Source organism: Lampris incognitus, chromosome 5 (assembly GCF_029633865.1).
Source record: "Lampris incognitus isolate fLamInc1 chromosome 5, fLamInc1.hap2, whole genome shotgun sequence".
NCBI lineage: Eukaryota > Metazoa > Chordata > Actinopteri > Lampriformes > Lampridae > Lampris > Lampris incognitus.
Window position 1 is genome coordinate 23377324 of NC_079215.1, and position 27422 is coordinate 23404745.

The 27422-nt window shown below is 45.6% G+C and overlaps 1 protein-coding gene across 1 annotated transcript in view; it reads left to right on the forward strand.

Moving 5' to 3' along the window:
• The first annotated feature begins 361 nt into the window (after positions 1-361).
• LOC130112287 (proto-oncogene vav-like) overlaps positions 362-27422 on the forward strand; it is a 49648-nt gene continuing 22587 nt past the window's right edge. Inside the window, exons 1-12 of the mRNA XM_056279607.1 lie at positions 362-464; positions 1209-1295; positions 1482-1598; positions 2975-3091; positions 6862-6920; positions 8697-8762; positions 9239-9338; positions 9853-9951; positions 10176-10244; positions 10429-10532; positions 10683-10782; positions 26921-27016. Coding sequence (XP_056135582.1) covers positions 1209-1295; positions 1482-1598; positions 2975-3091; positions 6862-6920; positions 8697-8762; positions 9239-9338; positions 9853-9951; positions 10176-10244; positions 10429-10532; positions 10683-10782; positions 26921-27016 — 1014 coding nt within the window. The 5' untranslated portion in view covers positions 362-464. The remainder of the gene's footprint in view (positions 465-1208; positions 1296-1481; positions 1599-2974; positions 3092-6861; positions 6921-8696; positions 8763-9238; positions 9339-9852; positions 9952-10175; positions 10245-10428; positions 10533-10682; positions 10783-26920; positions 27017-27422) is intronic.

Sequence of the window (27422 nt, forward strand, 5' to 3'; positions counted from 1 at the left end):
ATTGGCTTCTCTCAAATATATTGTAATTGATTGCTCTCAAACAGTTATGTTATGATAGATGCCTGTACATGAATAATGATAGTATGTGCATAGCTTATACTCAATATATATATATATATATATATATATATATATATATATACACACACACACACACACACACATATATACATACATACACATATACGATATATATGTGATACATATATGTGTGTATGTGTGTATGTGCTTGTGTTAGTGTTTGTGTGCATTTCTGAGTATGCGTATGCGCCTGCATGCATGTGTTAGAGGAAAAAGGAAGTTGCGGGATGAAGTTAAAAGCCTCGCGCTCACTGCACTTCTGCAGAACACCCACCACGGAAGAAAGGCGGTGAGTGCGAATTGCCATGCGATAATGAAAGAAAGACAAGAGCGCTGAACATAAAGTGAAGAAAAAGATATAGTGCCACGAAGAGATTCAGACGGTAAGGGCTTATTTTAATACTGAATGTAAAACTGATCCTAAATCTGGGTGCCACGGTGAAATTAAAGTTTATGACGAGGTCTGGAGGCCCGAGTGACAGCTTTGTTGTTATTTAGATTTAGGTTTACTGGAGGTCTCCTCAAGGACAGCGACGCGGGGAAAAAACCCCAGAGAAAGCACTTCTGTATGTGTTCTGTGGTCTAGACCAATAACATTTACAAGCTTGTTCACTGACTGAATGGTTGATAAGTGTGATGATTTTCATGTCAAGAGGGGTTGAAATGGAATTAAAACTTGCTGCGAGCCACTGCTTGTGTAATAACTTCATAGTTATCTGGATGTGACAAAAATGTCTTTCTTAAAGAGTCATTAGGTGGGAGGTTTTGATGTGTTTGTACCACTGAGAGATTGAACACTTCACACCTGTCTGAACTGCATGAGAGGTCTGCCAAAGCACTGTTTCTGTTTAAATTTATGCAAATTCTGCTGAGCTCTGCTAGCCAAGGGTGCTTTCAGAGTTGGATTTACAATTGTGTGTCGAGCAGAGTAACACAGCCTCAGTAGTTTGGGGTAGCCATTTTACTATCTTTTTATTAATGTTTACTAACCTCAGTGATCTACAGGGACAGTGTTGCTTGTCTAGAAATCTGTGTCCCTACTGTGGTTCCAAATGTTTGATGCGTCTCCTAATTAGTCTGTCTTAAGATAATAACATCAGATGTGCTCTTTGCTACACCTGCCCAAGATGGAGTTGTGGCGCCAGTGTGCAGCATGGTTGATCGAGTGCCGGGTCCTGCCTGAAAACCACAGGGTCACATGGGAAGACACGCAGGTGAGTGAGTGAGTGAGTGAGTGAGTGAGCTGTCTCACAGCCACGGACATCCACACACCCGCTCAAGCACCTTTTCACATACAAGCACCGCATTGACACATCTAAGCTGTTTCTTGGTCTGTGTGTGTGTGTGTGTGTGTGTGTGTGTGCGCGTGCATGGGCGTGTGTACAATGTGTTTCCACCAGGTGCGTGAGCTGGCGCATGCTCTGAGAGACGGAGTGCTGCTATGCCAGCTGCTGAATAACCTGCTCCCACAAGCTGTTAATCTGAGAGAGATAAACCTGCGCCCTCAAATGTCCCAGGTAACACACACACAAACATGCTCAAAGGTTTTCCTGTTCTATTTTCATAAGGCCATTTCCATAGTGACCAGGAGACAGTACTTTAGCCACCATCTCCTCCCCCTCCTCACCCCCTCGACCTCAGATAGGAAAATGCCAAGATTCTTATCTGTTAATATCTGAGCATGTGTAAAGCGAGTTGTTAGGAAAGTAAAGTATCGGCACAGTGATGTGGACAGAGGGTTGCGTGATATCTGGTTCTAATTACTTTTCCGTACACTTCTGATGATAACTATGTGATCAGGCAGCTGGGCGTTGGAGCTCAATGTGCGGCAGCTGAAATCCCCTGTTTGTGCTGAATTAAACTGACCTGAAGCAGATGGCTAGAGCAAGCCCGACATAGAGAAAGAGAGAGCTAAAGAGGGACACACAAACGAAGAGACATACACGGAGATAGACAGAACAGACATCGACAAACCACAGTAAATGACGACTTGTCATGTGATTAACTGGGTCTCCAAAGGAGGCTGACCGTGATGTGTCAAGTGTGTCTGCTGAGAATGTATGCAAGCACACGTGCAATTCTGGGAAACCTTATGAGGTCTCTCTCTTGCTCTCTCTCGCTCTCGCTCTCTCTCTCTCTCTCTCTCTCTCTCTCTCTCTCTCTCTCTCTCTCTCTCACACACACACACACGCACACACACTGTAACTCTTGTCACCTGCTACACAAGTCTTCCTATCCACAGAGAAGAGCAATTTGTAAATGTTAGATGTTCTGACTAAAGTAATTGGGTATGTAATCACACTTGTGCGGGTACTTGAGTGTTTGTGTGTGTGTGATTGTGCATTAGTGTTAGTCTGTGTTACTCATAACACAATGACATGTAAGAGCAGTAATATCAAGCAGAACTCTACATTTCCCCTTTTCTTAAATTGGACTTCTGTATTTCCTAATGCTGAGCGGAGGGAGACGGAGAGAGAGAGAGAGAGGGAGGGAAGGAGAGAGAGCAAGAGGAAGAGACGGGGCAAAGAGGGGGAGAGAGAGCAAGAGAATCCACTTGCAAGAGACTAGACCAGGAAGTTATGCAAAATGGTGCAATTGTATAACTGCCAGGCAATAATGTGCATTTTGAAATGAGTGTGAACGCCAAGGTTTTATATTAACGCCTATATTGTTGTGTCTCGGTGTTTAGTATCGAAATGATTGGGTTTGTTGTACTTATCACAGCTATTAGCAAAGCTGCATATGCCTGACAAGAAATTATTCTTACACTGAAAATGTTTTTCAAGCCAACTGTCATTCATTATGCAAGGAGAAAGATTTAACCTGGGCCATATCCACAATTATTTACTATTCGTGTGTGTGTGTGTGTGTGTGTGTGTGTGTGTGTGCTTAGTTCCTGTGTCTGAAGAATATCCGTACATTTCTCAGCACTTGTCAGGAAAAGTTTCACCTGAACAAGAGTGACCTATTTCAGGCCTTCGATCTCTTTGACGTTCGAGACTTCGCCAAGGTACCGTCAACAGCTCACCTATCTATCTAGCTATCTAGCTATCTAGCTATCTATCTGTATGTCTTGTCTGTCTCAGCTAGCTGGATTAGCAGCATGGTATCATGTTAATGTAGTTTGTGTAAGCTGGCGTCTATTTTCATGGAGCTGCTTTCACTAACTTGCACATAATACTTACATTTAAGTTCAACAAATTGCCTCCGCAAACCCAATTTGGTTTTGGTCACAGGTGCGTCGTTGAAGAAAGGTAATGCCTGATAGTGAAATGAGATCTCCCTACCCTGTGTAATTCACGAAAAAGGACAATTCATTTTTGTGACGTTTCAGTCATTTGACCTTCCTCGCCAAAGGGGTCAGAGTTCAACATATACATGATTTAGATCATTTCTCTTTCGGGCGATCACCATGTTTGTGTAGAATACTCTTCAGTATGGAGTTTCTGATAATATTGATTGTTACCAAAATGTCTATTGTAACGTTTTGTATATAAAAAATTGGGGCCCCCCACTGGATCATGGAAGGATTAACATAGGATTTGTTCCCAGTTTGAGATTTCTATTTGTTTTCTACTCATCATAGGGTGCAGTTTTTCTGTGATCCGTGGGGAGACCCAATGTAATCTAATTTTCAAATTCAGAATATCATGATAGATATTCTGGTAACAAACAATATCATCAAATGGTCTACTGTAAAGGTTATTCAGCATTAATCTGATAGTAGTAGTAATTTAAAAAGTAATATTTGTTCTCTATCTATGCACTGGAACCAACACATAGAAACTCTGACCCTTTTGGCGATGTGTTCGAGAGACTATATGTGGTTATAGCGTTTTGTCTGAAAAAGATCAAGCAACCAAAATGTCACAAAAATAGTCCCTCTTTGCAAGTTACACATTATGCAGGAGTTCTCGTTTCATACTCGCCTATAGGTGAATGGGCTTGATTGGCTTTTAAATTAGTCACTGTACAAAAAAAAAAAATATATATATATATAAAAATATATTTTTATAGTAAAAATATAATATATTGAAAATATAAGAAATATATGCTAAAAACATACATAAAGGTTGTCTTTTAATTCCGCTGACATCTATTAATCGCAGGAACTGTTCGACAGATAAGCGCAAACACAAGCTGTAGAGAATTCATCAGATTTGATAGCGTTTGCATGTTAAACATCTGTGATGTTAGAAGTAGCCAAATGAGGTCATCCCACTGTGGTTTTGCAGTTTCTGCTATGAGGTGTGGATGTAGTCTGCTTCTGCTGCTGTGTAAATGTAGTCTTACATATGAAGCAACTCATGGACCAGCGAAGCGTTCGTTTGCATGCTTGTGAATAGACGGTTCATCTCTGCAGGGGAAGGAGGGAGCAGAGAAACAAATAGAATAATGATAGCAGGGCTCTACAGTTAAAATGTGCTCTGGGAGGCTTGAGAGGCTTGAAGAAGATGAAATTACAAAACTGTTTGGACCTCTGTGAGTCCTTCTCAAAAGGATCGCGTTGTTTTTCCTCCTTCGAGCTGCTTACAACTCTTTAGTGATGAGTCCGGTCAAGTCAATGACCTGACTCATCACTAAAGCCCAATATCACAAAAGCCCAATATCACAAACTACAAATTTGTCTCAGGGAGCTTTAGAGTAACCCAACATCTTGTCCTTAGACTGAACACATAGAGTAAGGTTGTGCGCCGTGAGGACCTATTTTTCATGGCAAGCCGTTATCACTTTGAAACGTTTTTATATATGAAAATATACAGTTCAGTTTTCACTAATACAAATATCGATTTTACATATCATAAGTTGAATTACAACTAGTTAGAGGGCGTCCGGGTAGCGTAGCAGTCTATTCCGTTGCCTACCAACATGGGAATCACCGGTTCGAATCCCTTGTTACATCCGGCTTGGTCAGGCATCCCTACACCGTAAAATCCTGGGTGTTAATTTAACTTTCTGAGTGTTAATTTAACTCTGAGGGTGTACAAATGGACCTGAAAGGATCCATTTGTACACTCTCAGAGTTAAATTAACTCTCAGTGTTTTATTGTATACAGACATAATTGGCCATGTCTGCGGGTGGGGAGCAGGATGTGGGTATGTGTCGTGGTCGCTGCACAAGCACCTCCTCCTGTCGGTCGGTCGCCTGTAGGGGGGAGGGGGAACTAGGGGGAATAGCGTGATCCTCCCACACACTACATCCCCCTGGCGAAACTCCGCACTGTCCGGTGAAAAGAAGCAGCTGGCGACTCCACATGTATTGGGGGGGGGGGGGCATGTGGTAGTCTGCAGCCTTCCCCGGATCGGCAGAGGGGGTAGAACAGTGACCAGGATGGCTCAGAAGAGTGTGGTAATTGGGCAGGTACAATTGGGGAGAAAAAGGGGGGTAAAATCGATCCATCCATCCATTATCCAAACCGCTTATTATGCTCTCAGGGTCGCGGGGATGCTGGAGCCTATCCCAGCAGTCATTGAGCGGCAGGCAGGGAGACACCCTGGACAGACCGCCAAGCCATCACAGGGCCCACACACACACACACACACACACACTTTCACACCTAGGAACAATTTAGTACGGCCGATTCACCTGACCTACATGTCTTTGGACTATGAGAGGAAACTGGAGCACACCCATGCAGACACGGGGAGAACATGCAAACTCCACACAGAGGATGACCCGGGACGACCCCCAAGGTTGGACTACCCCGGGGCTCGAACCCAGGACCTTCTTGCTGTTAGGCAACCACACTAACCACTGTGTCGCCGGGGGGAAATAAATAAATAAATACATTTAAATTAAATTAAACAAATGTAGGAAAAAATAATTACAACTAGTTAGAATTCAGTTTTAAGAAATAAAGACTCCAACTGGTGACATCAAAAATTCTGTTGATGATGCCAAATGGAAACGGTACACAAAAAGTTGACTTTTTTAATATTTTTTGCATTTGCATATAACCAGCAAAATCAAAGTAACTTGATTTCAATTTGTAAATATAACGTACGCTTTAGATAAACTCTAGTCTATAAATACATAAATTACGTCACTTCTTGTGCAACAATAAAGATTTTGCAGGAAAGTATGGGACGTGCCCAGCAATCTGCGAATAGGCAAATCAGTAAATCCACAGTACAAAGTTTTTGTTTTTCATTATCACTGGGGCTTGGGGATATTGTCAACACCAATAGCAATTAATGTAGCTTTTAATAATGATTTTACCTTTTAAGTTTCGGTTACATCTGCTCTATTTCTCATGAATTTCAAATGTCTGTCATGATATAATTTACACGTTTAAGTTTTTAATGTGGCACGATTATTCCAAGCCCAATGGCAGATCATGAAGCATTTAACATTTCATAATTTAATTTCGATATTGACACCTTTTATTTTTTGGCAATTTCTGAGACTTCAGTATTATTTAACTCATGGCTCATCTCAACACACATTGTAATTTTCTTATCTCAACTTTACAGAAAAAAATATGAAAGTCGGATCTTTTCCATTTCTTCATGGAACTTTAAGCAATTGAATTGAACTGTAGCTCTACAATGTAGTGTAAAGTCATGCATTACATGTACAGATTGTTACACCCTTGTGTGTCCTATACACTTTCAGTTCTGGTCCAGGTCTGAGTAACCCCAGGGTGGAGCAGAATGGCTCAGTTCTCCAGTTATCTGCTTCTATACCTTACTACTACTATATCCCTGTGTGTGTGTGTGTGTGTGTGTGTGTGTGTGTGTGCATGTGCGTGCATGTGCGTGCATGCGCGTGTTTTACAGGTAATAGACACATTGTCAATCCTGTCCCATTGTTCTATTGCTACACAAAGAGGATTCCAGTAAGTCATTTCCAGCAGCTACACAACCGATGTGCTTGTCTGTGATTCTTGTTTTCTAATTTAGTGCTGTTGAAAGTATTTCATCATTTCCATGACATAAGTCAGTGAATCCCTTTGGGGTAGTAAGAAAAATAGGAATAACATGACAACCAAAAGCATACCAGCAACAACTGAGAACCAAGAGTCTTTACGAAAGGACTGTTGACTCATATTGCACGGAAGCCCTGAGAGGCAAGTGAGAGAAAAAAAAAATTCTGTTGATCCATTTTCTAAGTCTGATCTAAAATTGTTTTCTCTCCTTCCTGTGTATATGACTCAAGAACAGGTGGGGGAAAAAAGGGTTTTGCCAGGATAAGCTTTATAAATCCCATAATTTTTTTCATCTGTGAGATAGGTGGGAACAAAAGTTTTGCCAGGTGAAAAAAAAAGTTTTGTCAGGATCATTTTTCTAAGTTACTTTTTTCATTTATGAAACCAGGTGGGGGGGGACGTGTGGCAGGTGATTTTTGGGGGGGGGTCAGGATTCCTTTTCTGAGCGGTTGTTGTTGTAATACTCATTTCGACCACAAGAGGCTGCAGCGCTCCACTACCCATTTTCTAAATAATAATAATTATTATTATTATTATTATTATTGTTATTATTATTATTATAGGAAAAAAATGAAAATAGGACTGAAAGCATTCATTCAAAAATAAAAATAGGACTGAAAGCGTTCATGTTTTCGTCCAGGTGAGTTTTAACTTCTCCATGCACTCCAAACACAAGGTATGAGTGTTAGCAAATTATATAACATTACTGTTATGTCTTTCTTTTGGCTAGAAATGCATTTTGATTGGTGATCATCTCACGTTAGCCTTTAGCCCACTCGCTAGCGAGGGAAAAACATTTCTCATAGCTAACGAACAGCCTAGGTTAAGTCGACTGCATTTCTCTCGCTAGCTAGCGGGCTAACGTCAGTATAGCTAACTGCAGATTAGCGCCGATTGAAGTAAATTTCTAGTCAAAAGAAAGACATGACAGTAATGTTACATAACTCTGTAACATGTAATATATGTACCTTGTGTTTAGAGTGGGTGGAGAAATTAAATCTCCCATGGAAGAAAACTTGAATGCTGTGTCCTATTTAGAACATGGGGAAGTGGCGCACTTCAGCCTCTTTAGGCCGAAATGAGTATTACAACAGAAATAACCTGTTGTTACATGACAAAAAAGCAACTTAAAATGATCCCGGCAAAACTTTTTTTTTTCCACCTGGCAAAACGTTTTCTTCCACATCTTTCGCAGATGGAAAAAAAAACCATTAAGGAACTTAGGTTATTCTGGCAAGACCTTTTTTACTTGTTCTTAAGTCGTAAACACAGGAGAGAAAACCATCTGTCAGACTTAGAAAATGGATAACCAGAATTTTTTTTTTCACTTGCCTCTCACGGCTTCTGCTTCTGTAATAAACACAGGAGAGAAAACAATTTAGATCAGACTTAGAAAAATAGATCACCAGAATTTATTTTTTTTAACACTTGCCTCTCAGGGCTTCTTTGAAGTTGTTGCTTCACTCCTTTTTCTTTCCTCCCCCCTGCCCTGAAACATTCACACACATTATCCACACACAATCTCTCTCTCTCTCTCTCTCTCTCTCTCTCTCTCTCTCTCTCTCTCTCTCTCTCTCTCTCACTCACTCACTCACTCACTCACTCACTCACTCACTCACTCACTCACTCACTCACTCACACACTCACACACTCACACACACACACACACACCACTTTCACCTCTAGGCCATTTCCATTGGAAGGATGCACTCCTGATGATGAAATCTACACCAGCCTGTCTGACCAGATAGAGTATGTCTATTTAATGTGTCCATTATGAATGGCAATGTGATTAATCTTATCATCAGATATACCGTGCTAGATGATCCTACAATAAACAAAACAAAAGAATAAAATTACGCATTCTGCTTTCACCACAATTGGTTTGGATTGTGTAACTGTTGTCGGATCAAATTGTTTATGCTAGTGAGAACAAAATGACCTGAGAGATGTGAAACAAGATAATATAATAAGAGATATGAAAAATATATACTGCCATCCTTGCAATCCATCAAGGATGCAAGTCCATGGTTTAATGTTTATATCTGAATTGACTTTGGGATCGATAGAAGATTTATTTTTCCTTCTTATTATCATTATAGCAATGACAATGATGATTTCTATGGGAGAGAAAGATGTTGAGGCTGCTGCTGCTGATATTCTGTGTATGTGTGTGTGTGTGTGTGTGTGTGTGTGTGTGTGTGTGTGTGTGTGTGTGTGTATTTCAGTGACACAGTGGATGATGACCTATATGACTTTGTGGATGAGGAGAATGAGGGAGATGATATATATGAAGATTTGATGAGGACAGAGGAACAACATGAAAATGTGAGTCATGTAAACATTATTCTTTTCACAAGAAATATTCTTTGGGGGCTCTCTGATTAATAACACAGAGAACAGATAACCTTTATAGGGTTTATCCCTAACATGGGCAGTCTTCAAGGTGAATCACCGCTTTAGATATCATGTCATGAGTTGACATTACGGGATGCAACTCTTTCCAACTCTCTGCTGCCTTAGTCCAGGGTGTATCCCCGCCTGCCGCCCAATGACTGCTGGGATAGGCTCCAGCATCCCCGTGACCCTGAGAGCAGGATAAGCAGTTTGGATAATGGATGGATGATATTTATGCTGACTTTGATGGGTATTGGTGATCTAATATTAAGGATTATGATGATTATGTGGTGTGATGTTTGTAGTGATCAGGGGATTTGAAAGTAAAAGTTAGTGTGGGTTTAGTGGCTGGAGGTCATAATATTGTATGTAGTGTGTGCATGTGTTTCATGTGTGTGCATGTGTGTGTGTGCGTGCGTGTGTGTACATGTGTTTGTATTTACAGCAGCAGCAAAGGACTGTGGTAGACATGAGAGAGTGCTGCCTGCAGGAGATCAGACAGACAGAGGAGAAATATTCTGATACACTGGATTCTATATTACAGGTTCTCGCACGCACAAACACACACTCACCAAGGCAAAGCCTAAATCCATGCACACATAAAAGTCACTGAAGATAACAGGCACAAAAACAAATATGCACCCAGCTAAGACTAATAGTCCTCTGAGAAGGAGTATAAACACAGACACACACACACACACACACACACACACACACACACACACATACTGTCACATAGAAAATTACAAGCATGATTTTTTTTTGCAGCACTTTATGAAGCCACTTGAAAGATTCCTTCAGCCTCAGGACATTGAGTGCATCTTCATGAATATAATGGTATGGAAAGCAGATTTGCACTCATGGTCTTCATGTGTTCACATCGACATTATGTTTGCTTGTTCTAGTCGTAATGGCCTCTGATTGTTTTTTTTTTTTGTGTGTGTCTGTGTGCGTGTGTACGCAAGTGTGTGTGTGTGTGTGTGTGTGTGTGTGTGTGTGTGTGTCATTTACATGTTTGCAGGATTTGGCTGAGACTCATCGTAGTTTCTTGGAGCAGATTCGAAGCTCGATCTTGAACTATGGAGCCGAGAATCTCTACCAGGTTTTCATTAATTATAAAGAGAGGTATAGAAAACAAATGCACACACACACACACAGAACCCATGAACTCTCATGAGCTAACCATCTATAAAATATGTTCTGGTGTTCCCATCTTAATACACATAACTAAGCAAGTTCTCTGTCTGTCTGTTTGTCTTTATCCCTTTTCTTCAGGCTGTTATTGTATGGTAGTTACTGTAGCCAAGTGGAAAATGCAACTAAACACATAGACAAGCTCTCTGCCATGAGAGAGGATATCAAGATGAAGCTGGAGGTGAGGAGAATGAGTGGACTGAATGGTCGGCTGGCCCCGTGTTCGCTCTTCACTGTGGTGTGGCGCCATCTATGGCGGAAACAACTCTTGAGGATGTGCAGTTGATTTTAGCTAGCTGTTTTTATGTTAGCAGACAAACATCACATGTTCAGCTACTGTAGAGTCTACATAAATGACACCAGGCTCCATGTACACTAACAGGCCAGGTGTACAAGCATGCAAGCTCACTTCACAAGCTTCTTTACCTCACTCCTACTGAGACACCGAGACACTTGGGGAAGAATTAAAGTGTCGGTATACTAAGTTCAGTCTTCATGTTATGCATTCTGGGTAAACTTGTCAAACATTCTACTCACCAGTGCATGACTACCTGCAATTGGTTTATCATGTCACATGATTACTTGTGTTGGTTTGTGAGAGAGGGCGGCACGGTGGTGCAGTCAAGTCAAGTCGATTTTATTTGTATAGCCCAGTATCACAAATTACAAATTTGCCTCAGTGGGCATAACAGCAACACAACATAAAAACCTTTACAAGGAAGAAAAAATAGAAAGAAACCTTAGGGAGAGCAACAGTGCAGTGGTTAGCGTGGTCGTGATGGCCTGCGGCCTGTCCAGGGTGTCTCCCGCCTGCTGCCCAATGACTGCTGGAACAGGCTCCTGCGGCCCTGAGAGCAGGATAAGCGGTTCAGATAATGGATGGATGGATTGTTAGAGAGCATCTCCATTTCCTTTGTGTGCATATATGTGAACATCTCCATGCTTCCAATCTTAGATAAATGAACTATATGAAGCAGTAGCTAGTATACACATAAGCAGAGGTTGCAAAACCAGGTCCAGAAAGTGAAAATCCTAGCCATGTATTTTTTGTATTTTTTGTATTTTTTTTTGTATTTTTCCCCCCTTTTTCTCCCAGTTGTACTTGGCCAATTACCCTCTTTTTTCTGAGCTGTCCCGGTCGCTGCTCCACCCCCTCTGCCGATCCGGGGAGGGCTGCAGACTATCACACGTCTCCTCCGATACATGTGGAGTTGCCAGCTGCTTCTATTCACCTGACAGTGAGGAGTTTCGCCAGGGCGGACATAGTGCGTTGGAGGATCACGCTATTCCCCCCAGTTCCCCTTCCCCCCTGAACAGGCGCCCCGACCAACCAGAGGAGGCGCTAGTGCAGCGACCAGGACACATACCCACATCCGGCTTCCCACCCACAGACTAGGGATGGGGGCGTGTATACGGTTAATTAATCACTATCCGTTTAGGGCGGATTAACCGAAATCTTAATTATAAATAATCATATTAATTATTTAAATGTCATGTTCCTCATACAATATTATATTCATATATTTAAAGAATTTAAATATATCTGGATCGGAAATCTCTCGAGTCAACGGAAGTAACGATGATGGGAAAAATGCTGGAGTGAGTCACTGAATATGAGTGAAAGCATCAAAATGAGCGACGGAAAAGCTAAAGCCTGGAATTATTTTACAAAACAAGTCGACGGCAACTCAGTAAAATGTACACTCTGGTGTCGTTTTAAGTGTGAAAGGCGGAGTACCGGCTCAGTGAACAATCATCAGCGATTAAAACACACGAACATAGTGTAACGATCACGGATGAATAGGCTCAGTAGCCCTTGGCTAATGGGTCGGACCCTTTAGTCGACTGGTTAACGTTGTCGCCCGTGCTGCGGAATACACGAGTTCGCGCCCCGGCCGTGACGGTCCAGCCGGGGACGCCCTTCCCAAAGGAAGGGGACAATGTAACGATCACAGATGAATAGGCTCGGTAGCCCTTGGCTAACGGGTCGGACCCTTTAGTCGACAGGTTAACGTTGTCGACTGCAGTGCGGGAACCCCAGGTTCGCGTCCTTGCTGTGGCGATTCGCGGGGAGGAAGGGGGCAATGTAACTATCACGGATGAATAGGTTCGCTTAGCCCTTGGCTAACAGGCCGGACCGGTTAGTCGACTGGTTAACGCTGTCGCCCGCAGTGCGGAATACACGAGTTCGCACCCCGGTTGTGACGGTCCAGCCGGGGACGCCCTTCCCAAAGGAAGGGGGCAATGTAACGATCACGGATGAATAGGCTCGGTAGCTCTTGGCTAACGGGTCAGACCCTTTAGTCGACTGGTTAACGTTGTCGCCCGCGGTGCAGGAGATATGGGTTCACGTCTCGGCTGTGACGGTTCCTGGGCTGCCCCCCTAATTCGCTGCAATAGATTTTGAACAACATGCCACGGTGGGTAATGCTAGCACCCAACCCAGAATAGGCTCTTCTTCAACAAGTGCACTCCACAGAGAGCTGCGAAAATCACCCTGATGATCGCAGAAATGATTGTGAAAGACACAAGATCGTTAAGCGAAGTGGATGTGCCAGGCTTTAGGTCTCTGATGGAGTATGTTGAACCATCATACTCAGTCCCAAGCCGGTGGATGATTACACAGCCGATTAACGAAATGTATGATCGAGCCTTGGAGGAGAGAAAGAATCAGTTAGGGAAACAAGAATATATAGCGATCACAACTGATTCCTGGACAAGCCTAGCTGTGGAATCATATACCACAGTTACTGTCCACTACATCGACAGTGAGTCGAAGACACAAGGTGGAGTGATCGAAAATGCTGCAATGCCAGAAAAACACGGCTGAAAACATTGCAGCCTGCTTACATGACATTACAGACGAATTCAACTTCAAGAGGAAGGTTTTGGCTTGCGTGCACGACAACGCATCCAATATGATGGCTGCAGGGAGACTGTGCGAGTGGAAAGACGTGTCCTGTTTTGCACACACTTTACAGTTGTGTGTGAATGTTGGATTTGAAAAGTCTGGACTGAAGATCACCGTCGCAACAGCCAGCAACCTGGTCTGGTTTTTCCACCGCAGCACAGTGGCTTCAGCTGCTTTAAAGGCGAAGCAGACGCAGTTTGATGTTCCGAAGCATGCCCTGGTCCAGTCCTGCCCCACCCGCTCGAACAGTATTACATGTTTGAGCATCTGGCTGAACAGAGGTGAACATCGTGCGATTTCCCTGTTTTAATTGAAACCAGTATTTTTGTTGTTGTTATAGCCTACGTTATAGTTATTAAGCAGTTATGTGTAGCCTAGTCTTTCATTCAAAATGTGACAGATTATTAAAGGCGATTTTAAACATTGAAATGGCAATCGTTCATTCAAGAATGAGGCTATGACTTTATTAATTAAGATAGCCGATAAGTCTTGGCTACATGCCGTCTATCAGTCAGTGTGTTGTGGCTCTATGAATTAAATTTTGTTTTCTTTTTTTAAATCATAGGTGGCCTATCTCTGCGGGGCTCGCAGATCGAGTGGTTGTGAAGGCAGACGCAAAACTGCTGGAACCGGAATCAAATCAATTTTATTCGTATAGCCCAATATCACAAATTTGCCTCAGTGGGCTTAACAGCAACACAACATCCTGTCCTTAGACCCTTTCATCGGATAATGAACGACCCCCCCCCCCAAAAAAACAAAAACCTTCTATCAGGGAGAAAAACATTTTTTTGCCTGCCAAACAGACAGGCAAAAATGCAAACAAGAATTAACAAAATACTAAACACAGGAAACACGCCCTCACACAGAGGAGGCAGACGAGGGTTCAGGAGACACGAGCTTCCGCAGACCGACGCTAAGCTTCTCCAAGACTCGGCGAAGTATGTCTGCAAAGCACCCGGTCAAATAGTCCCCAGCACAGGTGCACCTAATCACAGGCCAATCAAGGGCAGGTGCCACTCATACTGGCTGACTATACAGGCCGATAGGGAGATGCATCACCTGCTAATGGCCAGTGATTGTGTCAGTACCCCCCTCCCAGGGACGGATTCCAGATGTCCCAAAATCAAAAGGACCCAGCAGGATGGACAGAGGGGCCCAGGGGGAGGACGAATGGGGCCAGGGATCTCAGGCGGGCGGCCCAAGGGCTCGGACCGATCGGGAGGGCGACTGGAACGTAGGAGGCAGAGCTTCTCCGGCGGGCGGCCCGAGGCCGATCGGGAGGGCAACCAGGCTTCGGAGGCGGCAGGGCAAACTGAAGAACTCGGAGGCAGCGTGGCAGCTGCAGGGCTAGCTGAACTCGGAGGCGGCATGGCAGCCGCGGGGCTAGCTGAACTCGGAGGTGGCATGGCAGCCGCTTGTGGAGCAGGTTTTGGAGGCGCCCCGGGGACGCTGGGTTCCCCAGCCCAACTGGTCGGCAGGAGTGGCCGGCCGAAAAGGGACCCGTAGACGGAGTCGGCCGGTGATTGGTAGTTGGACAGGACGTCGGCCAGCTGCTGGGAAACAAGGGACTGGTGGAGACTTCGGGGACCTCCCCGGGCCAGGTGAGTTCCCCATGATGGGTCCTGGGCTGGAGACGGCTCAACACCACCCCTCGATCGGTGGTTTACCGGGCGGTAGGCAGGATGGCGGCTAGCGGGTTCAGGGCCAGCAGACCGGGAGGCAGGCTGCCGGTTATTCAACCGAACAACGCCTTGCTGGAGGCCATTCCCCCGAGACACCGGGCTCGGCTGACGTTGTCTCCGCTGGGTCCACACTGGTCGGGGTGGGCTTCGACGACACAAGTGGCGCTGTCTGGGTAGGCAGCTGCCACTGGAGAATGGTGGCAAGGTCGGTGATGGCGGCCATCATCTGCTGCTGTTGAGCCTGGACCTGCTGCAGCTGGGAGTAATACGTTGTCTGCTGCGGAAGCATGGGGCGGATCTCTCCAACAAGGCTGGAGATGGAGTGGATGCTCACCTTCGGTGACTGCAGCTCGGTGTACTTTTCGCCCAGAGCTGCACCTTGAGCAGTAACGGCGATGCGCAACTGCTCCAACTCTGCTTGGTCCATTTCTGGTCAAGTCTTGCTGTAACGCTGTGTGTTTGGAGCCAATCGCAGAGAAGAGGCAGAGGCAGTTGGCAAGTACCAAGTCACTTTACTGGACTTCGGCAGACACACAATAACCAAAAAACCACTTCCAAACAGGCAGGCAAAAATGCAAACAAGAATGTATATACAATACTAAACACAGGAAACACTCTCTCACACAGAGAAGGCAGACGAGGGTTCAGGAGACACGGGCTTCCTCAGACCGACGCTAAGCTTCTCCAAGACTCGACGAAGTATGTGTGCAAAGCACCTGGTCAAATAGTCCCCAGCACAGGTGCACCTAATCACAGGCCAATCAAGGGCAGGTGCCACTCATACTAGCTGACTACAGGCCGATAGGGAGATGTATCACCTGTTGGTTGCTGATCCTCTGGCTAGTGATCGTGTCAGGTCAAATTTCCTAGATTTAGTTAGGATTCTAGCAGCAGCATTCTAAACCAACTCAAGACTTTTAGTACTAGAATGTGGCAGACATGAAAACACAACATTACTGTAATCAAGTCTGGATGAAACAAATGCATGTATTAGAGTCTCTGTGTCAGCCATGGAGAGAAAAGACCGAATTTTAGCTATGTTACATACGTGAAAAAAGGCAGTCTCGGTGATTTCTTTGCTTATCAAAGAAAAGGCTGGGATCAAACGTAACACCAAGATTTTTGGCTGCCACACTTTGTGAAACCACAGAGTTGTCGATTGTTATCATTACTTGATCAAATTGGTGTCTATGTCTTGCAGGGCCAATGACCAGCATCGCAGTTTTATCCGAATTTAAAAGCAGGAAGTTAAGTGACGTCCAGTTTTTCACAGTAGCCAATCGGGCCTCTAAGTTAGTGATTTGAGTATGATCATCAGCCCTTATAGGCACATATAGCTGAGTATCATCAGCATAGCAATGTAAATTTATTCCATAACTGCGTATAATTTGGCCAAGAAGTGTAATGTAAGGAGAGAAAAGTAGAGGGCCAAGAACTGAGCCTTGAGGCACACCATATTTAACATCAGAAAATGTTGATATAATATTACTATTGCAGCCACAATGTGTTCTTCCAGATAAGTAGGACTTAAGCCAAGAGGGAGCTAAGCCAGAGACACCAAAATTACAATTTAATATATCTAATAGTATACAGTGATCAATGGTGTCAAAGGCTGCACTGAGGTCCAGTAGTAGAAGCACAGAAGTGGAATCAGAGTCCATAGCTATTAAAAGATCGTTCACCACTCTGGTCAGAGCAGTTTCAGTGGAATGACAGGGACTGAAAGCCAACTGAAAAGGTTCATATACATGGTTTTCTTTTATATGGGTCGAAAGTTGTTGATACACAACTCTCTAGTACTTCAGAAAAGAATGGAAGATGAGAGACTGGTTGATAGTTATTAAGAGACCCTGGATCGAAGTGTGGTTTTTTTAAGTAGAGGTTTAACCACAGCTGTCTTAAAACTGCTGGAAACAATGCCAGTAGTAAGTGATAAATTAACAATGTCTAGCATTGTAGGTGCAAGAAAAGTCCAGAGGTCTTTAAAAAGTTTTGCTGGTAAGGGGTCAAGTAGGCAAGCAGTTGTTTTAGAAGCTGACATGAACTTAGTCAAAGTATCAAGAGAGATAGTCTCAAAAGCTGTAATAACTGGGACTGTCAGTCACTCATTGTATAGATATGAATTTGGTAAGACATGATCTGCAGGAGTAGATGGAGTTGAAGAACTAATTTTGTTTAAGATCTCATCAACCTTATTGCAGAAAAAAATCTAGAAATTCATAGGCAGTAAATGGTGAGCAGCGAATAGGCGGCTGATATTTAGTAAGTTTAGATACAGTATCAAAGAGAAATCTGGGGTTATGTTTATCAATGTTGATTAAATGAGAGAGATACGCTGTTTTTGCAGCAGATAAAGCACGCTTGTATTTCAATAAACACTCATTCCACGATAGGTAAAAAAATTTCCAATTTTGATTTTAGCCATTTACGTTCCAGTCTCCTGCAGGTCCACTTAAGAGCACGTATCTCATCATTAAACCAGGGTGTAGGCCTCTTTAGTCACCTAGCTCTGGTAGTGAGAGGTGCAACTGAATCGAGGAGACTAGAGCGGGCCACATTTAAGTCACTAGTGAAATTTTCCACAGAGTCAGTTACCACAGTGAAAGGAGCCAAGACTTCAGGCAGCTGCTGGCCAAATGCAGCTACAGTGGAGGGACCAATGTGGCGAGTGGCAATTACATCTGTGCTGACATTAACTGGACAGGCCAATAATGTGTCAAATTTGATGATAAAATAATCTGACACAGCAGATGTGGTTGGCAAGACATTCAGATCAGAAACAGCTATCCCTTTATTTAAAACCAAATCAAGGGTGTTACCACTGCAATGAGTCTACTCTTGAACAAACCGAGTGAACCCAAAAGTATCAACTAGTGCCAGAAAGCTTTTACTTAGAGGATCAGTAGCCTTATTCAGATGAATATTGAAATCATCCAGAATTGGAATCTCATCAGAGTGAGTAACAAGGCCTGAGACAAATTCTCCAAATTCTTCAAGAAATAATAAGTAACAGCCAGGAGGCCGATAGAGTATCACATTTTGGTCTGAGCCTAGTCTATTCATGGCTGAGGGAGATGGACCAAGAACAAGAGGCTCAAAAGACTGGAATTTAGATTCAAGTCTAGAAGTCAGATTGAAAATAGATTTATATATTAAGGCAACTACCCCACCTTGTTCATTTGCCCGAGCTACATGGGCACAAGTATAGTCAGGTGGGGAAGCTTCGTTTCAGGGAAGGAAAACATTTGGTTTCAGCCATGTTTCACATAACTCAATCATATTGAAACTATGTTCAAGAATCAGATCATTTATTAGTAAGGCTTTGGTAGACAGTGATCTGATATTTATGAAACCAAATATAAGCATCTTGTGGAAGTGATCAGTAGTAGGCAGAACTTTAGAGCTACCTTTAGGTGAAAGATTAATTGTAATTGGACACTTTGGACGATATGTGGTCACATTCTTGATAACATTAGCTATTTGGTTCTGTAGATTATTAGGTACTTTGTTGCACATTTCACCAATACCAGTGGTAGGAATAATTACTAGATTATTGTGAGTCACACGTTTAGGAGAGGAGAGCTTGGGAGCAATACAGCAGGGTAGGGAGACAGTCTCAATGTTATAGACCAAGCTATGAGACTGATAATCTACACTATGAGAAATTCCCTGAATAATCATATTAATTAAACTACTTGACTCCACATCTGCACTAGATTTAAACCTAGCAGGCTCTCTAATCACCTGCAACCTGCTGAATGATAAGTGTCACGTCCCTGCCTCGTCAGGCCGCTCCCACTGCCTTACCTAGCTCATCTGGTTCATCGACCTCACCTGGAGCTCTCCAGAGCTCACACCAGACCTGCATCTCGGCCAGGATAAGAAGCCACTCTGCTCTCTAGATGATGCCAGGTTGTTGTACCACTACAAACCTTTTGACCTCCTTGCAATTGCCTGGACCACGCCTGTACGAGTACCACGACCCTGCCAAGCCCGCCGCCTTTTGACCTCCCTGCCATCGCTTGCACCACGCCTGTACGAGTCCCACGACCCTGCCAAGACCAGCGCCTGCACGAGAACCTCGAACCTGCCAAGCCCACCGCCGGTACGGGAACCACGCCTCCGCTAAGCCCACCGCCTATCCGATAGCCTTGTCCCTGCCTAAACCCGGCAGACAATAAACGTGCCTCTTTGGCTTTTCTCCCCATCCTGTCTCTTGTTCTGCTTTTGGGTCCTACACCTGGTAGCCCTGACAATAAGTCCCTAGTGTCACACTAAGTGTAAACATCTATCTATGTATATTACAAGACAAAAGAGCGGGATTGGCAGAATGTATCCGACATGATACCAATTCTCAAACCTTTCCAAATTGCAACTCGGGCCATGTCGCTGGAGCAAAATGTTAAAATCTCCTCTGTCTATCCCATCGTCCATGGCCTGGTTACAAATCACTTGCAAGTCAGAGGAGATGCGGCAGCCCCCGTGGAAAAAGTTCAGAGCGACCGTTCTCAATGAGCTCACACGATGATTCCCGAACAGCACGGAGAGTGCGATGGTGATCACAACCGCACTTGACCCACACCACAAGCACCTCTCATTCCTTCCTCCCGATGTTCGCTCCGAAGTGTACAACAAAGTCAAGCAGTTGACGATTGCCATGTCAACTATGCCCCCTCCTGACGAGAGTGACGAGTCAACTGAAAAGCGGCAGCGGTTGGGTGAATTCACGGAGTCACTCCACGGAGTCAGCGCTGTCTTTCCCCCTTGGTGGACAGTACGGAATGGAGGCCGTTGAAAAAGACGAGTTGACCAGATACAAAGAGGAGCCTGTTGAAGAGCTCAGTGTGGATCCTGTGAATACTGGAGGAAAAACGAGGCCAGGTTCCCCCTTCTGGCAAAGAAGCATCTTTGCATCCCAGCAACCTCCATTCCGTCTGAGCAAGTTCTCTCCGGTGCAGGCCTTCTGATCAACAAGCTCAGAAACCGCTTGATGGCAGAAAATGTTGACATGCTACCGTTTATAAAAAACAATTCAAGTACACCAAGTTGTGAGTTGAAATATGCTATAGCCTAGTCTGGCCAAACTTGAAGTCTAGTTTTCTCATTTAAATAGCCTACAGAGTAACGTTAACATAGTAACCAATTAGACAGTCAACAAGTACGGTTTATTGTAGATCAGATTCTTCTGTAAGTTTTTGAAGCACTGCAAATCCTCACATTAGGCTACTGTCAAGCACAAAATTGAACTGGTTCAAGAATTGACTTTTTTGTCGAGATCGATAAATGCTGATGTCAATGTTTTGTTTATTCCAAATAAAAAAACTTTGAGCTTTTCTTTATTCATTTATCATTATCATTATTATGAGTATTATTAGTAGTTATATAATGGACGTATTATAATAATACTAGCCTACCCTGATCTGTAATTATAATCACGAGAGGCATGTCACATGATATAATCCGGACACGGTTGAAGGTCTGTCACAATAACAAAAACACTCCGTGATTGAAGTGTATTGTAACTTGCATAGATAGGTAGACACGTTAGCCCTTGGCTAATGAGTCAGACTCTTGTCGAGCGGTTAGCGATGTCTCCCGCGGTGCAGAAGAGACGGGTTCGCGTCCCGGCTGCGGCGGTTCCTGTGGTTGCCCCCCGAATTCGCTACATTGGTGTCAGAAGTGGGACGCGCTTCCCGAAGGAGGGGGGGGGTAGTGTAACGTGCATGGATAAGTAGATCGGACCCTATAGTCGAGCGGTTAGTGATGTCGCCCGCGGTGCCGGAGATACGGGTTAGCGTTCTGGCTGTGGCGGTTCCTGCCGTTTCCCCCAAATTCGTTACATTGGTGTCAGAAATGGGATGCGTGCGGACGCGCTTCCCGAAGGAGGAGGATGTTGTAGGGTAATGTTATGCAGCCAACAGCTCCCCCTGGGGGCACTGATGTATAATTGTCCTGTGTAACATGCCTCAGTTGCGTTATGGGCACAGCCGGTGAATACATGTTACTAAGCGACACAGCCCGACTCTGTCTGTTATTTATATGCACCTACACTTGCAACATGGTGTCAGAAGCTGTATTGGAACCCAACGTGAGTCTTACGTTGCCTGTTGCTTGAACAGTGTGCGTTTATTTTTTTACTAAGCGTAGCTAGAAGTTTCAGTTAGCCTGCTAGCATTAGCATCGAGCCAAGACGATGGCTTCCAATATTCCGCCGCCGGAGCCCATGAAGATGACTGGGGATCTTCACAGCAACTGGGCTAGCTTTCGATCAGAGTTTGAGGATTATTTGCTTGCGACCGGGATCGACAATGCAGGGAAGCCGGTGCAGGCAGCGACGCTCCGGAGGCTAATGGGGAAGGAATGCCTCCATGTTTACGTGTACAACCTGGGACTCACAGCGGAAGAGCAGAAAGACGCCGGAGCGATACTCGACAAACTGGGGGGATACTTCACACCTACCAAAAACGTCATCTTTGAGCGGTATGTTTTTGGCAACCTTAAACAAGAGGAAGGAGAACCTGTGGATGCTTTTGTCACGAGACTGAGAGAAAAGGCTGCCACATGTGAATATGGAGCTATAAGAGACGAGCTTATAAGGGACAGAGTTGTTCTTGGAACAACTGATGAGGGCGCCAGACGACGCATGCTAAGAGAAAAGGAGCTTAAGTTGGAGGGAGCTATTGACATTTGCCGTGCAGCGGAGGTGTTGGACAATAAGTTAAAATCCATGTCACTTAGCAGCTCTGTGACTGCGGAGAGCATCAATGTAGCACATGGACAGCGACCAGGACGGAGACCTACCAGCAGGCAATCCGAGCCCACCAACACATCTGCACAGCCGCAGAGAGGCACAGGTGAATGCAAGTACTGTGGCACACCGCACAGATGGGGGCGAGACCTGTGCCCCGCATTTGGAAAGTCATGTCGCTTGTGTGGCACTGCTAATCACTTTGCCAAAGTATGCATGAAAAGAGGCCAGCAAGCACGTCAGTTGAACGCTGTGGATGACCCGCCGCTAGGGGACCCGGAGGACAGCGACCGCGATGAGAGGGATGTGTACACGGCTGAGAGCGTGGGGGCTGTGAACACTCAAAGGAAAAAGTGGTTTGTAAACCTGCCACTTCACAGAGGGGTCCAGAGGTGCCAGCTTGACTCTGGAGCCACCTGCAACGTGATGAGCTTGAAAGACAAGATGAGACTGGCGCCTAGAGTGCCTCTTCAGAAAAGTCTCACCAGGCTGAGACTACAACAGTGAGTGGATGAGCTCAATGGGCGTGTACAGCACACTGTGTCATCAGGGGCAAGACGCACAGACTGGACTTTGAGGTTGTGCGCACCAGCCAGAAGCCCTTGCTTTCAGGGGAGACATGCGAGAGACTTGGCTTGATACGCTTCACCATTCCCGAAGAGCTGAATAAAGTGGAGCACTGCAAGACAGGTGAGCTAACCAAAGGCTGTCTCATTAACACTTACAATGACGTGTTCACCAGCCCAGTCGAGTCACTGCCGGGTGATGTTCACTTCGAGTTGGATAGCACTGTGGCCCCTGTCCAGTGCGCACCAAGAAATGTCCCGGTGGCCCTCAAGGCAGCTGTTAAGGCACAGCTGGACCAATATGAAAAGGATGGACACTTAACCACAGTCACTCAGCCCACAGACTGGATTAGCAATCTGGTCATAGTGAAGAAGCCAGACAAATTGAGGCTTTGCATCGACCCCAAGCCACTTAACCGAGCCCTGAAAAGGTCCCATTACCTCATGCCCACTTTAGATGACGTGCTGTACAAGCTGCCTAAGGCACGTATCTTCACCCTGGTGGATGCGCGCGACGCATTCTTGCAGTGTCACCTTGATGAGGAGAGCAGCCTGATGACAACATTCTGGACGCCGTGGGGTAGAAAGCGATGGCTGAAGCTCCCTTTTGGCGTGTCAGTCGCACCAGAGCTGTACCAGAGGAAACAACATGAGCTGCTGGCCGGTTTGAAAGGAATTGAGCCCATAGCCGATGACATCCTCATAGTCGGCTGTGGGGACACGGAGGAGGAGGCCGTCCGCAACCACAACGCAAACCTCATTGCTCTGATGGACAGATGCAGGGAAGTGAAGCTGAGGCTGAGCATAAAAAAGCTACAGTTTCATGTGAGGGAGGTCCGCTTCCACGGCCACATACTGTCGGTGGAGGGCCTCAAAGCTGATCCCGAGAAGGTCAGGGCAGTCCTGGACATGCCAAACCCCACGGATGCAAAAGGCGTTCAGCGGTGTGTCGGCTTCGTTAACTATTTATCGAGGTTCATGCCCCGCTTGTCAGAGGTGTGTGAACTGCTGAGAAGGTTGCTGGACAAAGGTGTGCTGTGGCACTGGTTGCCCAAACATGATGCTGCTATGAAAGAAATCAAAACGCTGGTCACGGCGGTGCCAGTACTACGTTACTATGATGTCAGCAAGCCAGTCACCATACAGAGCGACTCCAGTCAGACCGGTTTGGGCTGCTGCCTGCTTCAGGGGGGACAGCCGGTCGCGTTCGCCTCCCGCGCGCTGAACCAGACGGAGCAAAACTATGCACAGATTGAGAAGGAGTGCCTGAGCATCGTATTCGCTTGTCAACGCTTCCACTACTACCTATATGGGAGGGGTGATGTGACTGCAGAGACCAACCACCGCCCGCTGGTGTCAATCTTCACTAAGCCCCTTCTCAGTGCACCAAAGCGCCTTCAAAGCATGCTCCTCACACTTCAGAACTACTGCCTCACGGTGATGTACAAGCCAGGCCCTGAAATGTACATCAGTGACATGCTCAGCAGAGCCACCACCCCGCCACAGAGAACGGACACTCAGTACAGACGTGAAATGGTCTGCTGCATGCAACAGGTGCAGTACGACATGGCAGCCATTCAGCAGGCAGACTATCTAAACGTCACCAGCCAACGGCTCGCACAGATTCGAAAACACACAGAGGAGGATGTGTGTCTTCAAACACTCAAGTCGGTCGTGCTGGAGGGATGGCCAGAACACAAAGAGGAGAGCCCCATAGCCATCAGAGAATACTGGGCCATCAGAGATGAAATAAACGCACAGGATGGTGTGCTTTTTAGGAGCCAGCGTGTCATCATTCCGAAAGCTATGCGTCCTGAGATGCTGAAACGGATCCACTACAACCACGTGGGGGGTGAGGCTTGTTATAGACAGGCCCGGGATACTCTCTACTAGCCAAATATGCAGGGGGAAATCAAAGACTATGTGCAGCAGTGCTCAGTGTGTAACGAGTATGCACACGAGCAACAAAAAGAGACTATGATGTCACACCCGCGCCCCACACGTCCCTGGCAGCCAGTGAGCATGGACTTGTTCGGCTACGCAAGGCAGGACTTCCTGCTCATGGTGGATCACTATTCAGACTTCTGGGAGATTGATCTACTCCCAGACCTGTCGGCAGAAACGACCATCCAAAGGTGCAAGGCGCAGTTTGCACGGTACGGTATCCCTGACCGGGTCATTTCCGACTGCGGAGGTCAGTTTTATTGTGGAGAGTTTCGGGCGTTTGCGAGGGAGTGGGGCTTCGAACATGTCATGTCCTCCCCGAGACACGCAAAAGCTAACGGCAAAGCAGAGTCTGCAGTAAAGATTGTGAAAGGCCTATGCAGAAAAGCAGACCGGGCCGACGAAGACCCCTGGAAGGCTTTTCTACACTGGAGAAACACGCCCACTGAGGACTTGCGCTGCAGCCCAGCACAACGGCTGATGTCACGGAGGCTGAGAACTCTTCTCCCTGTGGCCGACCAGCTACTAGCACCTCAGATCATCACTGGGGTCACAGACAAGCTGAGGGTGAAGCATCAGGCAGCGAAGTTGACATATGACAGAACTGCGAGGGATCTGCCAGAGCTAAACGTCGGCCAGCCTGTCAGGATGAAACCAATCCCGGGTGACAGGACAAGCCGATGGAGGAGAGGAGTATGCCTGCAGCAGGTGGGACCGCGGTCCTATCTCGTCAACGTGGAGGGAACCACGTACCGTCGCAACAGGGTTGATCTCCGACCAGCAGAGGTTGCCCCTCCACAGCCGTCAGCCCACACAGAATGGCCACCGGAGCAGCCTGTGGGCGCGTGTGCAGCTGAAGGGGGCCATGTGAGCGGGGGCAGCATGGAGGAAGTCGTCAGCAGCCCTGTAATGTCTCCAAGGTCGTCAGCCCCGAGGTCACCGCCATCTCCCCCACAGGCTGTGACCACACCATGCCGTGAGTTACAGGGCCGGGCCTTCTCCCGGAGCGGAGACACGCTCACACGCACACACACACACTGGACTGTGGACATTAAAAAAAAAAAAAAAAAACGAAACAAAAACTGTGATGTTCACTTCTAATGTTCTTATTCAGTGGTCTTGTGGATGTTCTGGTGCTACCATTTTGTCGTTATTGTTCTGCAGAGGTTTTGGTTGATATTGACTTGCTGTTCCTTCTTGATGCACTATTTCCATTGCACTATTTAATATTGGGATATGAGCACTAATGTTCTAATGGCTAATACTATCCATTATATTATTTAGTATTGTATTCTACGAAAGGAAGGGAGATGTTGTAGGGTAATGTTATGCAGCCAACAGCTCCCCCTGGGGGCACTGATTGATGTATACTTGCCCTGTGTAACATGCCTCAGTTGCGTTATGGGCACAGCCGGTGAATACATGTTACTAAGCGACACAGCCCGACTCTGTCTGTTATTTATATGCACCTACACTTGCAACAGAGGAGGGGGGTAGTTTAACATGCATGGATAAGTAGACACGTTAGCCCTTGGCTAATAAATCGGACCCTTAAGTCGAGCGGTTAGCGATGTCTCCCGCGGTGCGGGAGATATGGGTTCGTGCTGCGGCGGTTCTTGTAGTTACCCCCCGATTTCACTACAGTATATTGATAGCAAGCTGTTTTATTTTAATTTCATGGCACTAGTTTATTTTATGAAAACATTTTGAAACGGTAAATCATATTCTGACCTATATTTACCTCCTAACGTTAATCCTTCATCACTGATTGCTTACTTACAACCAGCTACCACAGAGTTTCCGAACATTACCGTTGGCCTCTATGGCTATGACGTCATTGCATAAGCTATGACGTCATGTCACGGTTAACCGCGGGTACCCGCCAACATTCATAAGTGTAAACGTGTACAAAAAAAAAAGCCAAAACCCCCATCCCTACCACAGACATGGCCAATTGTGTGTGTAGGGACGCCCTACCAAGCCAAAGGCAACACGGGAATTTGAAGCAGGATCCCCGTGTTGATAGGCAACGGAATAGACCACTACGCTACCTGGACGCCCACCTAATCATGTATTTGCTCGGATAAACCAGTTGATTCTAATCAATGCCAATCTTCAGCTAGGTAGGGGAAAGTAGTTTATGAAATCAGCTGATTTAGTACATCTCTCTCTCTCTCTTTCTGTGTCTCTCTAGCTCTCGCTCCCTGGTATTCATTCCCTTTCAAATTAGTTAATGGAATCAGCTGATTCAGTACATCTCTCTCTCTCTCTCTCTCTCTCTCTCTCTCTCTCTCTCTTTCTGTGTCTCTCTAGCTCTCGCTCCCTTGTATTCATTCCCGTTCAAAAGTAGTTAATGGAATCAGCTAATTCAGTACATCTCTCTCTCTCTCTCTCTCTCTCTCTCTCTCTCTCTATAGCTCTCGCTCCCTTGTATTTATTCCCTTTCCATCCCTCTTCTTTTTCAGGAGTGTTCAAAGAGAGCGAACAGTGGACGGTTTTCTCTCAGAGATCTACTTATGGTCCCCATGCAGAGGGTGCTGAAGTATCATCTACTGTTGCAGGCAAGCCCGTATTAATGCAAGGGCTTACCGGGGCTGAGCCCCGGGGCCCGACAACATGAGGGGGCCCACGAGGCTCGGGGTCTTCTGTGTCTGTACTCCCGACTGATGTGTGTGTGTGTGTGTGTGTGTGTGTGTGTGTGTGTATGTGTGTGGCAACCGCTGGCTGCCCTCGGGGGCGGGGGGTGCTTAATATCTGACAAATCACAATGTCAGACCCGTTGATTGACGGGTCTGACAGTGACATTAGGCTACCAATCACATGTATGAGGTGCCTGTCAAGGCTGTCATTATTGTCAACTGTATATAAGAACTAGTAAGTGACCCGCAACCAAGTTGCGGTGATCATGACGTTTATTAGCTATCCACCCGTCTAAATCTCCCTCCTCTTCATCCTGCCAGCTAACCG